Source organism: Rattus norvegicus, chromosome 10, assembly GCF_036323735.1.
Source record: "Rattus norvegicus strain BN/NHsdMcwi chromosome 10, GRCr8, whole genome shotgun sequence".
Lineage (NCBI taxonomy): Eukaryota > Metazoa > Chordata > Mammalia > Rodentia > Muridae > Rattus > Rattus norvegicus.
This window is the reverse complement of record NC_086028.1, coordinates 71,538,426-71,551,735: the sequence shown is the minus strand read 5'-3', so window position 1 is coordinate 71,551,735 and position 13,310 is coordinate 71,538,426. Positions and strand designations below refer to the sequence as shown.

The following is a 13,310-nucleotide window of genomic DNA, read 5'->3' as shown; positions in this document are numbered from 1 at the left end:
GATTCAATTAAGGAAAGTTTAATGAAAATCTTTTTCCCTATTTTGTTAGGAAAAAGTTGTAGTTTGTGTAGACATGGTGCACAATATGCAGGATCTTCTTTGTGAACTGTTTCTTCATAGTAATTTCAGATAGCAGTTGGATTCTTGTAAGTCTTTCAGAAGCAGCCTGGTGGGAGTACTGTTGAAAAGTAGTAGCTGAAGTCTTGTGACATTCCCTGTCATCTTAAAGTTGAGGAAAGGATGTTTCCTTTTGTCTGTCATGTATCCCTTCAAGGTTCAGTGAAACACGAAGCTGTCTCAGTCTGCTGTGAACCCAGCAGTCCTCTTCTCAGTCTGGCTGTGCTTGGCGCAGCAGCACTGGACAGTGTGTTTTATGCTCTTGCTGTTCAGAATTTTAACAGTTTCTGTATCACCTCAGGGTGACAGCGTCCGCCTTAACCAGCGCTTCAGCATCACAGCGCAGCTTCTGGTGCTCTATTATATCCTGTCCTACGAGGAAGCTCTCCTGGCAAACACAAAGACGTTAGGTAAGTTGCACAGAGCTGAGCCTGTCCAGTAGCTTCTTGACAGTGGGTCAGACCCATCCATGGAAATCCAATGAAGAGGCAGCAGTGAGATGCTAGGGACTTTTTTAGGCTAGATTTCAGATGACTTGTATTGTATCACAGGACTAAGACACTCCTTTAGTGTTTATTTTAGTGAATCAAATTTGAGAGAGAGGAAGGTTAACTTAGAGGCTTTGAACAGTGGCATAGGGGCAGAACGGTTAGTTGAAATAAGAACCTAGAGGACCAGGTTAGGTTTGTGGGAGATCAGCTGTCCCGCTTTGGGTATGTAGACATCCGTTCTTTGACGCGGCGACAGTGAAGAGGCAGCTGTGTATCTAGTAGATACCTGGATTGAATATTTTTGCATATATGTGGTACTTAAAATTATGACATTAGATAGGTTCCCAGCAATGGAGTGTAGATGAAATCCAGGAGACAGGTTCCAGATGCCAAAGGAGGTTTCAGCGTGGACTTAGTGAGTTCTGCTGTCTGCGCTCTGTTGGGTGATCCTGAGTGAGGAAGTAAAATGAGGACTGGGGTTCAGCCAAGGGCTCCACAGAGCATGGTGAAGACCTGTTTGCTGTAGAAGGGTAGGATGAGGACCAAGTGTAATAAACTCAGAAGGTGACTGGAGGACCCCGTGCTGTAGACCACGCGAAGAGACTGCTTTGGGGAGTTGCCAAGGGAGAGAGAGTGAATAAGATGGGACAAACCTTTAGAATTACTTGTGTGTGTGTGTGTGAGTGCCTGTGTCTGTAAGCACACCACAGGTCCGCTGTTCCCTGCTCTTCTGGAATGAAGAGTACAGGCGGCTGTGAGTCATGGATGTGGGTGCCAGTGCTGTCACCCACCCAGCCCTCTCTCCAGCCCTAACTTTCTACGATGGAAAGGATACGAGTTATTCCCGAGTTATTCCGTTGCTGTTGAGAGGAATGTCCTGCAGAGGGGTTGTTGAAGCCAGCCAGTCTCCACGGTTACGTCCTCGAGGAATGGCAAGAGATAATGAGAAGACTTTTCCTGGCAAAACTCCCCTGGTTAGGGGGTTTTCTCTGGTCTAGTTTTTGTCTTCCAGGGATGTAAAGAACTTCATGCCAGTGTTGAGAGGTTTTTGTCTGTAGCCAAAAGATTATTTGCCTCAAATATGTTCTTACCTGTGATACTGTGTTGTAAGCTCAGCGCTCCGTGTTTGGTTTAATTCTTACAAACATTAGTAGCCACCTACTAGATACAGAAGCTCAGATAGGAACTCTGAAATCTGCGGTAGAATCAAGTATTGGAATGTTGTAGCTATTAAGATACATGCGTGTATTCATTTCTTTATTTAAACTGCTATGCACATGTGTCTGTTAATGTGCAGGATATGTATATTGATTCTAGTTAAGTGCTCATTTAAACATATTTTAGAGGTAAAAATTGTACATACTTATAGGCTACTATTGATTTAAATATCTATCTTAAAGAAGATGCATAGTAAATAAAGAATAGGTTTCTGTGTACTTACTACTTAGTTAAAACGTGAATATTCCTTGTATATTTCAAATATTTATACATAAAACACTGTGCTACTAGCTGGGCAGAGCGCTGCACACTCGATTCTAAATTACCTCAAAACAAACTACTTTCCTAGTATAAAAAGTTCCAGACATACATTTTTATTTGTTTTTTTGTTTTTGAGGCAGAGTCTCTTGTAGAGGCTGGTCTTGAACCCTCTGTCCAGCTGAAGTTTGCCTGAACTCCTGATCCCCTTGCCTCCCCCTCCCAAGTGAGTGCTTGGGATACAGGTGCGAGCCTCCGTGCCTGGCAGTCTCACTCCTCGGCAGCTAAGAGTACTTGGGGTGGTGCTTAACTCATGCCCCAGCCGCATGTCACTCAAAGCAATTGTCACTGTTTTCTACTCTGTCCTGTTATGTATAAAATACCCTTTTTGGTCACCAATGGAACACGATCCACTGTTTGATTGTCTGGGACTTGGTAAACTGGTGCTCAGGTACCGCCATGGCCACCCGGTTAGGCAACTTCACGTGGCTAGGATTACTGTTGTGTGCCGCCATACCCAGCCTTATATATGTCTGTTCTTAAACTTGTTTAATGATTTAATTTTATTTTATGTACATTGATGTTTTACCTGCATGTGTGTCTGTGTGAGGGTGTCAGATCTTCTGGAGCTAGAGTTAGAGACCGTTGTGAGCCATCATGTGGGTGCTGGTCATTGAACCCCAGTCCTCTGGAAGGGTAAGCAGCCAGTGGTCTTGATAGCTGAACCATTTCTCCAGCCCCCTTTTCTCACCCCCTGGTGTTCTGTAATTTACATTAGGATCTTTAAGTCTGTCTGTGTTCATGACTCCTCAGACTTCCTAGATAGATGTGGAAAAAGTCTCCACTGAGGTTTTTCAGTGAATTCCGCTGTGCACTAAAACCTGCCATGATTTTGTTCCAATTCAGGGCATTTTCTAGGTCTTGCCTTTGTATTTCCTTAATAGTCATTATTTTGGTAGTTAATTTCTGTCTGTTATACTTTGATATATCGAGTGAATTAAAAGTACTTTCACAGTGTCTTTATTCCCATTTGCCTTGAAAGTTAAGATTTGTTTCTGAAGTTCTTTTGTTTTGCACTTTTTGTCTTTGCTGACAGCATCCATGCAGAGGAAGCCCAAGTCGTATTCTTCTTCTCTAATGGATCAGATTCCTATCAAGTTTCTCATTCGGCAGGCTCAAGGACTACAGCAGGAGTTGGGAGGTATTTGGGTTTTTCTTTTGTCTTTACCAAATTTTACTGATATGAAATAGTTACTGCTTATGTTATAATTTACAGTAAGTATTCGTTGTTATAAATGTAAACAATTGAAGACTGAAAATGCTTTTCGTTCTCTCGCTAAATTCACTACCTCATTACCCACAGATCACCACCCCTAGAAAACCCCAGTTGTTTTTAGTTTGACATTCATTTTAATTTTAAGTCATTTCTTTTCATATAGAGGGAACCAAGTATGATGGCTGATGTTTGAGTGCTGGGTACAGCTTGGCGGTAGATGGCCTGCCTGGCATGTGTGATGGTCATTCCCAGTACCACACACGACACAGGGATGCCCACCCGTGGATACTTCTAATTCTTTTCATCTTATTAGGTTATTTGGATATAACCCTATTGTAAGCTTCAATATGTCAAGTTCAAAATGCATTTGAGGTCAGGTATGGTGGCTTAGCCTTTAATCACAGCCCTTGACAGGCTGAGGCCGTCTGATCTATATATAGTAAGACCCAGGACAGCCAGAGCTACAAAGTAAGACCCTGTCTCATAAACAGAACAAAACAAAACAAAAACATAAGATTATTTGCCCCCTCTGAGCTAGAGAATACTGATGGTCAGCAGTGCAGGGCACCTCAGCATGGTGCCTGTTTTCCTTCACCGCTGTCTGGCTGGGTCGCTATGAGCTGCCCAAGGCTGCTGCCTGGCATAGCAGAAGAGTCTGTCTCATATCGTAGCCTTGAAACGACCTCAGAGTCTAGCCTACCATATGTACGTCACATCCAACTGTCTAAGGCCACAGACTCTCTTTGACCTAGAGAACAAACCTAGAGAGCATGTGGTTGAAACTAATAGAAGCTTACATAATGTTTTAAAATGGTGGATGATATTATATACTAACCTCCTTTTTCATATGTTTCTTTTTCCATTGAGATTTGCACTCAGGGCCATATGTGAATTAAGCTAATACTGTACCACTGAGCTATATCTTCAGGCCTATGCTTCTGCTGAGACATCAGCCCATGTAGGTCCACTTTATCATTTGAAACCGTTCCATAATATTCCATGATATGCTAATATGTATATAATAGTCCGGTTGTAAATATTGGTAAATAGACCTGTGCGAGTTTTAGAAACTTGATGTTTCTTTTTTTTTTTTTTTTTTTGGTTCTTTTTTTCGGAGCTGGGGACCGAACCCAGGGCCTTGCGCTTCCTAGGTAAGCGCTCTACCACTGAGCTAAATCCCCAGCCCCCAACTTGATGTTTCTTAATAGCCACCTTTCATGTTTCAGCGTGGTTTTCCTCTGTCTTTGAAATAATGATTTTTCCTCTTTCTTTGCCGTGATTTGTTTGGAAGAGGAACATGAGCCTTCGTTGGACATGGTTAGCCAGATGGCTACATTTATAGTAGCTTTACATAGTCTGTTTCTTAAAAAAAAAAAGATAACAGTATTTGGCAGCACTGGCCAATTAACATGTTTTACTTAAAAGAGTATAATATGTAGATTGGTTTGCACTTCTCTGTGTCTGTTGGGAGTAGTTTTAGTTATACATATGTTTGAAGTTCAGTAGCACTTTGATTGCTGCAGTGCCTTTTTAAATGTAGAAACATCAGTTTTAAGCAGTCTTGATGGTCAGGCGTGGTGGCACGTGAAAATCTTAGCCCTTGAGAAGCTTTTTTTTCTTTCCTGGACTCGTGAAAGATTGCCGTGTTACGGCTTTCATGACGTTCGTCAAACAGTGGGGCGGAGTGGAGGTAAGCCGGGCAGGAATTGCCGCACGGAGCCATTCCTGACTGACATACTGCGAATTTGTTTTCTCCTTCGGGACTTTTATTTAAAATGCTACACACATTTTTTTTTTCTTAAATTAAAAAAATTTTTTTGACTACTGGTATTGAACTTAGCCCCCCCCCCCCCCCCCAATGAGGCAAGTTATCTGTGACTGATCTAAACCCTCAGTCTTTGTTTCGAGGTAATATCTCACTAAGTTGTGCCGGCTGGCCCTGAGCTCAGTGTATAGATGAAGCAAGACCTTGAATTTAGGATTGTACAGCCTTAACTTTCTGAAAAGCTTGGATTCTACACCAGGCCTGGCTAGAACTTCCTAAAATGTGGTAGACACTTGCAGAAGTGGGTGTGGCTAGAGCTGTGGGCTACAGTCTAGCTGGCGCATGGCGTCTTCACTATGCATGTACAGCAGTTTCTTCAGCTCCTGGTGCTAGAGGGTGGACCAGTGAGATGAGAAATACCGTTTGTCACTCCTCTGTTCCTTATGACTCCTGGCTTATGCTAAAGTAAGGAGTGGGGAAGATTCTTATTTGAGAACTGAGAGTCCAGTTAACTTCCTGTTTTGATTTTTAGGGCTGCATTCAGCTTTACTCCGTCTTCTAGCAACTAATTACCCCCATTTGTGTATCGTGGATGACTGGATCTGTGAGGAGGAGATCACAGGGACGGATGCTCTGTTAAGGCGAATGCTCCTGACTAGTAATGCCAAAACCCACTCTCCGAAACAGCTGCAGGAAGGTACAGTGGCCGCCCCTTCTCCCTCCCACTACTGCTGTACAGAGGGGCTGGGCTGACTGGAATCCTGTATTGTAAGCAGGTGTTTGGTGGTGCTTTTAACTATTTCCTTGTTATGCTGGAAATTTAGTTGACATGTTTCTAGCATTTTTGTATACTGTGTTATATCATTAAAAAGATTTAGAAAATTCCCAAACTGGTTAGAAATAAATACAGTAGAACAAGGTAGTGTACTTGATATTAATGGGTAATGTTCCAGATTAGTATCCCCAAATACAAATAGTGTGGGTTACATATTAACATTGCACTAGCTGTATTAAAAGTTTCAGTTCATAAACCTTCTGAATACAATTGTACAATCAGTGTAAAGATTGTTGTTGAACAATCTTTGTTGTTGCTCTTGAATTCCTTATCTGTTAGTTCTAAGTCTTTCTCTCTTTTTCCTTTGGAGTTGCAGACTGAACTCTGGGCCTTTTGTGCATTCTGGGCCAGTGCTCTGCTACTCAGTGCTACCCTCAGTTCTTGAGGTCATTGTCTTTCTGTTTTCTCTACACAATTGAGAATTGTGAGCCACTTGTCTTTGACATGTGGATTTGAACCCAGATACAAAGAGACATGCTGTTCTTACCAGCTTTGGCTAGTTTTTCCACGTTTCTTTCAGGTTCTGTTGCTTTTCCAGGGTGTATTACATGCATGACTGTTTCCCTTGAAGTAGCTGGTTGGTCATGAATGGCTAGGTATAGATAGATACAGTGTTGTTCATGGTGGCAACAAAAATAATTAGTTTTCCCATTTGTTTTTTATTTTATGCTCGCTAGCCAGATGTAATTAGTGACCACTCTAGTGGAGAGATAATTCTAGATATTTAATAACAGCAGTCTGCTGGATGCTCATCACCTATAATGGAACACCTAGAGGAAAGTATCAAGGAGTTTGAAACTTCTAAATTAATAAGCTGCAGAAGTAGTTCCCCCAAAAAATGAGGTTAGCCGGTGGTGTGGCACTAATAGGATTTTTAAAATGAACTTTATGAATAACTTCTCTACTTTTATGGATTTTTCATTTTTTTTTTACATTCTAATTTATTTATTTAGTATGTGTTTGTGTGGGGTCTTCCATATGTCACACTGCACATATAGAAGTCAGAGGACAGCTTGAGGGGCTGTCCTTCTTATGTGTGCAGGGATGGAACTCAGGTTGTCAGGCTTCACTTGCCCTAACCCCCTGCGCCATCTCATCTGCCTACTGTGAAGTTTTCTGATGGCTCTAATATTAGCTTTAATGAAAATGTAGCTGTGAGTGGAAGTTTTACTTTAACACCATTGCTTTATTTGGCCTCTACTTTTAAGAAAGTAGTATTTATTTCTAGTTGGTAAACATTACAGAATTTAGGAATGATTGCAAAATTTTGTTTTTAGCATTTTCAGCTGTCCCTGTAAGTCACACACAAGTGATGCAGATTATGGAGCACTTGACTCTACTTTCTGCCAGTGAGCTTATACCATATGCAGAAGTTTTAACGTCCAATATGAATCAGCTTCTGAATTCTGGTGTTCCACGGAGAATTCTTCAAACTGTCAACAAGTTATGGATGGTTCTTAATACTGTGATGCCAAGAAGGTAAATTCTGTCTACTGCTGTATGGACTGGAGACGTGTATAGTTTTGATGATACACAGGGAACATAGTTGTCAGAAATATATTCCCAAGACCACTCTCATCAATGGTTTTTTAGTCTGTAACAATAAGATCCCTTTCTGAAGATGAGTAATTAAAGATACTACATTGGGGTGCTGTGGCTCTTTAATCTCAGCATGGATTTTGGAGGAAGAACAAGCAGAGCTAAGTTTGCAGATGACTGGTCTGGATAGTAAGACTTATCTCATAAAAAAATTGTGATATTTTAAAGAAAAGAGTATACTTTAAGAAATAAAAACTATTGGGGGCTGGAGAGATGGCTCAGGCGGTTAAGAGCACCGACTGCTCTTCCAGAGGTCCTGAGTTCAATTCCCAGCAACCACATGGTGGCTCACAACCATCTGTAATGGGATCTGGTGCCCTCTTCTGGTGTGTCTGAAGATAACTACAGTGTACTGCCATACATGAAATAAATAAATTAATTAAAAAAAAGAAATAAAAACTATTAACAATTTGAGAAAGTGTTTGAAGGTGTTTTCCTCTGCATAGTTATTTGTGGCTAACTGGTTTGGATCCTTGTGTCTTACTTACATCACTGCTGTTATTCCAAATTCTGTTGTACCCTGAGCCCTTTGGGCTGGCTTTAAAACCCCGATCCCCAGGCTGCAGTCTATGCAGTTAAATCTGAGTGTGCGCAGCGGGATCCAAGCCTCAGGTTTAAAGACAGACCCTTCTGGTGCAGCAGGGTTTGGAGAACAGGGTGTGCTCTCCTTGTGGTTACGAGTTGCTGGCTCAGAGATTCTGTCAGTACAGCCAGGCCAGTCTGCAGACCAGAACACTGGTCTGACTCCCTGAGAGCTTGGATGAGCAGTTCTGGGAACTGGGGATCGTTCTTCTTCCTAAATTCAAGTTTTTTGTTGTTGTTGGTTTTATTTTGTTTGAGAGTTTGTTTTGGTTTTTCAAGACAGGGTTTCTCTGTGTGGCCCTGGCTGTCTTGGAACTCACTCTGTAGACCAGGCTGGTCTTGAACTCAGAGATCCATTTGCCTTTGCCTCCCAAGTGCTGGGATGAAAGGCCTGCACCACCACCAACTGTCCTAAATTTAAGTTTTACTTTACATTAAATTAATAAATAAACGTAATCTAAGATATACTTCACACTTTTCTATTTTAGAGTCTGGCTACCCACAGAAAACTATTATTCAGCTTAAAAACAATTCTAGCATTTACACTTGCTTCTTTATAGCCTATAGGAGTAGGCTTATAACAAGTATGGCTTCTTGATTTTCTAATGTAGACATGGTTTGTGAAGTTTAGCAGTCTGACTTGCTTTCTTCCTGTGACGCTTCTTTCCCTTTATTTTCTAATATAGTTTTATCTTTTAGCTAAAGCAATATTTAGTGTTCATCTTTTTTTTTTTTTTTTCGGAGCTGGGGACCGAACCCAGGGCCTTGCGCTTGCTAGGCAAGCGCTCTACCACTGAGCTAAATCCCCAACCCCTTAGTGTTCATCTTATGATTATGTATTTACAGTTGAACTGTGCAGTATATTAAAATATTGGCTCCCCCTCTCTTCCCCCTCACGCTTTTTTTGTGCTGGGGAATCACTCAGGCTGTGATCCTGCTAGTCAAGTATGCTGCCTGAACTCCACTTCACGATGGCTTTTTCCTCACACATGAGTACCATTCCCCACACTTGGCATTGCCACAGTACTTACCTTGCTTCCCCTTGCTATGCTATCAATAACCAATAAATCGTTCATCCTAAGTTCTTTATTAAGACTGGGCTTACTTAATAGGGATTACAACCGAAACTACCGGTAATATGATTTTCATAGGGACATCTCTTTCAGAGCTTTCAACCTAATTTTCCCCCGGGACATTCTAGTTGTCCTAGAATTTCTGTTGTCTCTCTGCTTTGCTGGGATTCCTTTTTTTTTTCTTTTTTAAAAAATTTATTTACTTATTATCTATAAGTACACTGTCACTGACTTCAGACACACCAGAAGAGGGCATCAGACCTCATTACAGATGGTTGTGAGCCACCAGGTGGTTGCTGGGAATTGAACTCAGGACCTCTGGGAGAGCAGTCAGTGTTCTTAACCACTGAGCCATCTCTCCTGCCTGTTTTCTTTCTTGGTTTCTGTGCACATAGAGCACACACTGCAACACTCCCTGAGAAAGGCTGAGTGGGGCTGGAGGAGGCTCCAGTGTTATGTGCGTGACTTTGGAGCTTGCTTTCTTCTCACATGTGGTCGCTGTTTTGCTGTTTTGTGTGCTTCATAAATTTGAGTACAGCGTTCTAACATAGACTTCCCACTGGCTGTTAGTAATCTGGTGTATTAACGTTTTCCAGCCCTTTGTTTTCGTCACTCATCATAGGCTTTCTCCTTTGTGTTCTGTAATTTAATAATGATGTGCTTTGATGTGGATCTTTTTTTCTTTCATAGAGTTGGATACTTAATTGATTTGTTTGTTTGTTTGCTTGCTTTTTTAATTCTGGTGAGCAGTGTCTTGATTTTTAGAACCTTTTATGTGCAGTTTTGTGTTGGTATGTGCATGTGAATAAAGGTGTCTGAAGAGGCCAGAGATACTGGATCTTTCGTGGTTAGAGTGACATGTGGTTGTGAGCCACCTGACCTAGGTTCTGGGAACTGAATTCCTGTCCTCTGAAAGAGCAACAAATACGCTTAACTTCTGAACCATCTCTCCAGCTTACAAAAACTACTCATCGTGGTACATTCTTGTGATCTCAGCACTTGCAAGGGGGATGTAGGAGAAATCAGAAGTCAGGTCATCCTTAGTTAGACAGTGAGTTTGAGGTCAGCCTGAACTACAGGAGAGCCTTTCTCAGAATCAGTAATGAAAAGAAACTCCAAAGTGTTTGTGTGTGTGTGTGTGTGTGTGTGTGTGTGTGTGTATATGTATATATATATGTATATATATATGTATATATATATATGTGTGTATATATATATATATATATATATATATATATATATATATATATATAATCTGCTTTCCTTATTTTTCTTTTCCTTTTCCTTTTACCTTAAAAATAACATTTTTTTATTTAGGCCCAAACAGCTGCAGGTGTCAGTTATACCATAGCTAATATGAATATGTTGTTTCCTCATCAGGCTGTGGGTAATGACGGTTAATGCACTCCAACCTTCCATAAAGTTTATACGACAACAGAAATATACCCAGAATGATTTGATGATAGATCCTCTCATTGTCTTGAGGTGTGACCGAAGGGTCCACAGGTAAGTTATTTAAATTCATTTGTTTTAATAAAGTTGTACTTTGGAGAATCAAAATAAATTGAAGAAAATCATTTTAATATCTTATTGCTGTTAAAAATATATAGGTAATATAATTTATGCAGCTTATTTTCTAGCTGCATATATTCATAAATTATAGTCATGTAATATTTAGCATGTGGCTAATGAAATCTGGCTTTAGAGAAAAGGAGTTCTTGGCTTTGGTAGGCACCAGTAGTGACCCTCTGGCTCTTAAAATCAAGAACAGGAAACAATATGACCATTTCTGCTAGTTCATTAAAAAGGTTTTGCTTTTTTGTGTTGAAACAAGTATCACAGTACAGCTAAAGGTGACCTGAACTCCTAATTTTCTTGCCTCAGTCATCTTAGTGTTGGGGTTATAGGTGTGTATCACCATATACAGCTTGAAAAAATGATCTTAAAACACTGATTCGTTGTAAGCCATCACGTACTTTAAAACCCTTTGGTAGCAGTTGTCATGCTAGCTTCCCTGATTCCACATGTGTCTCTAACTTTTAGCTAATTATTTTGAAATGCCTTTAACTCAAAAGGCAGAATTTAATTGGCTCAGAAATAAATATTTGAATTTCAAATTGTCATGATCGGTAATCTTAAAGGTAAATAAGTTGATCATCATCTTTAATGATCATCATCTACATGGAGAGAGAAGATAGACGTATGATAGTACTGTGGTCCTATGCAGAGGAACGATGGCGCTCAATGAATTTTTGTTGTTGTTTTGTTTGTTTTTTTGAGGTGGGATTTCACTATATGTATAGCTCCTGCTGCCATGGAACTCACTCTGTAGACCAGGCTGTCTTCAGACTTACAGAGAATCACCTGTCTCTGCCTCCAAAGAGCTGAGATTGAAAACATGTGTCAGGTGGGCAGGAGAGAGGGACCAGTTGTTAAGAGTACTGGCTGCTCTTCCAGAGGACTCAGACTCAATTCCCAGCCCCAGTGGCTCACAGCCACCTATGACTTCAGTTCCAAGGTCTCTGGCCTCTGAGGACAGTGCATATATGTAGTACACAGACCTGCATTCAGACCATACACCCACATACATGAAATAAAAATGAAGGTTAAAAAAAAGCCTGGTGGTGGCGCACACCTTTAATTTTAGCAGTCTGCAGGAAGAGGCTGTTGGATTTCTGAGTTTGAGACCAGTCTGGTCTACTGAGTGAGTCCCAGGACAGCCAGGGCTACACAGAAAAACAAAAGAAAACATACATACATACATACATACATACATACATACATACATACATAAAAAATAGTGGTGGAGTACTGGAGAGATGGCTCAGAAGTTAAGACTACTTGTTGCTCATGTAGAGGACACAGAGGTTTGTTTCCCAGGATCTACATGGTGTCTCCCAACCAGGTAGTGTTACGTGATGGCCTCGAATTCTAGCACTTTGTAAGTCTAAGCAGGTAGATCAGGAGTTTAGGGTCATTGTCACCATCTATGTAAGTGTGAGGCCAGTCCGGGCTAGAAGGAATCTCCGTCTATAAAACAAAACAAAAATGAGCTGGTAAGATGGCTGAACGGCATAGATGCCTGCTGCCAAGATGAATCTCATTTCTCATGGTAGAAGTGACACACATGTACTCAAAACATAAATATAAATACACGTGTGTAACCTGAATGACTAATCTCATTTCTCATGGTAGAAGTGACACACATGTACTCAAACATAAATATAGATACACGTATGTAACCTGAATGACTAATCTCATTTCTCATGGTAGAAGTGACACACATGTACTCAACATCAATACAGATACACGTGTGTAACCTGAATGAGTAATCTCATTTCTCATGGTAGAAGTGACACACATGTACACAAACATAAATACAAATACACATGTGTGTAACCTGAATGAGTAAATAAAAACATGAACAAGAGTGACCTCCACCAGCTCAGAGAACCACCGCCAGTGATTAGACAGCGTAATGATGGTGCTAGAGAGACAAGGGAAGCTGTGTGCCTTGGTCTTGGCCACGCTGAGCTTGAGTAGTTGCGGACAGTCCCGAGCTCATGATACTTTCCTGTGCCTCTGGAGGGCTAGGATTACAGAAGGATACCTGCATGCCCTACTCTCATGGAAAGTATTTTGAAAAGAATCTTCGGATCAGAGGGTTAAATTTTGAGAATTGTGTGCTTTTTGACTGAGAAAATAAGTTAGACTTAGAGAGCCTTGATTGTTAGGCAAGATAGATTAAATCCCTGCTGTGCGGACCAGAATTCTAATCCCAGAACTCATGTGAAAACCAGGTGTGGTGGCAGACTTTAAACCCACTATGGTGAGGGTCAGGGAAGGGTAGATCCCTGGTTATCATTGGCCACCCAGTGTGGTAGATTGATGAACTGGGGTTCAGTGAGACACTGTCTCAAAAAACAAGAGGTGGAGAATAATTGAAGAAAGACACCTTACATTAACCTTTGCCTCTACATGTATGAGCACATGCATGCACATGCACTCTCAGTAGCATGTGTCCACACCTACATAACAAATACATATAACACACTAAATTTATAAAAAAGGGATCAACCATGCATATATATTTATG

General features: G+C 40.9%; 2 protein-coding genes across 5 annotated transcripts in view; both read left to right on the top strand.

Moving 5' to 3' along the window:
• The window catches only part of LOC134480843 (large ribosomal subunit protein eL21-like), a 1,068,210-nt gene that overhangs the window by 124,643 nt on the left and 930,257 nt on the right, over positions 1-13,310 (top strand). The window lies entirely within an intron of this gene.
• The window catches only part of Ints2 (integrator complex subunit 2), a 47,509-nt gene that overhangs the window by 24,794 nt on the left and 9,405 nt on the right, over positions 1-13,310 (top strand). For 3 of the 4 annotated variants that reach the window (XM_008768072.4, XM_063269393.1, NM_001100630.2), the window contains 5 exons: positions 419-527; positions 3,181-3,285; positions 5,658-5,822; positions 7,238-7,439; positions 10,595-10,720. In XM_008768072.4, coding sequence (XP_008766294.1) covers positions 419-527; positions 3,181-3,285; positions 5,658-5,822; positions 7,238-7,439; positions 10,595-10,720 — 707 coding nt within the window. Of the gene's footprint in view, positions 1-418; positions 528-3,180; positions 3,286-4,227; positions 4,319-5,657; positions 5,823-7,237; positions 7,440-10,594; positions 10,721-13,310 lie in introns of those variants that run through there. The other variant, XR_005489890.2, reaches the window with a different exon arrangement.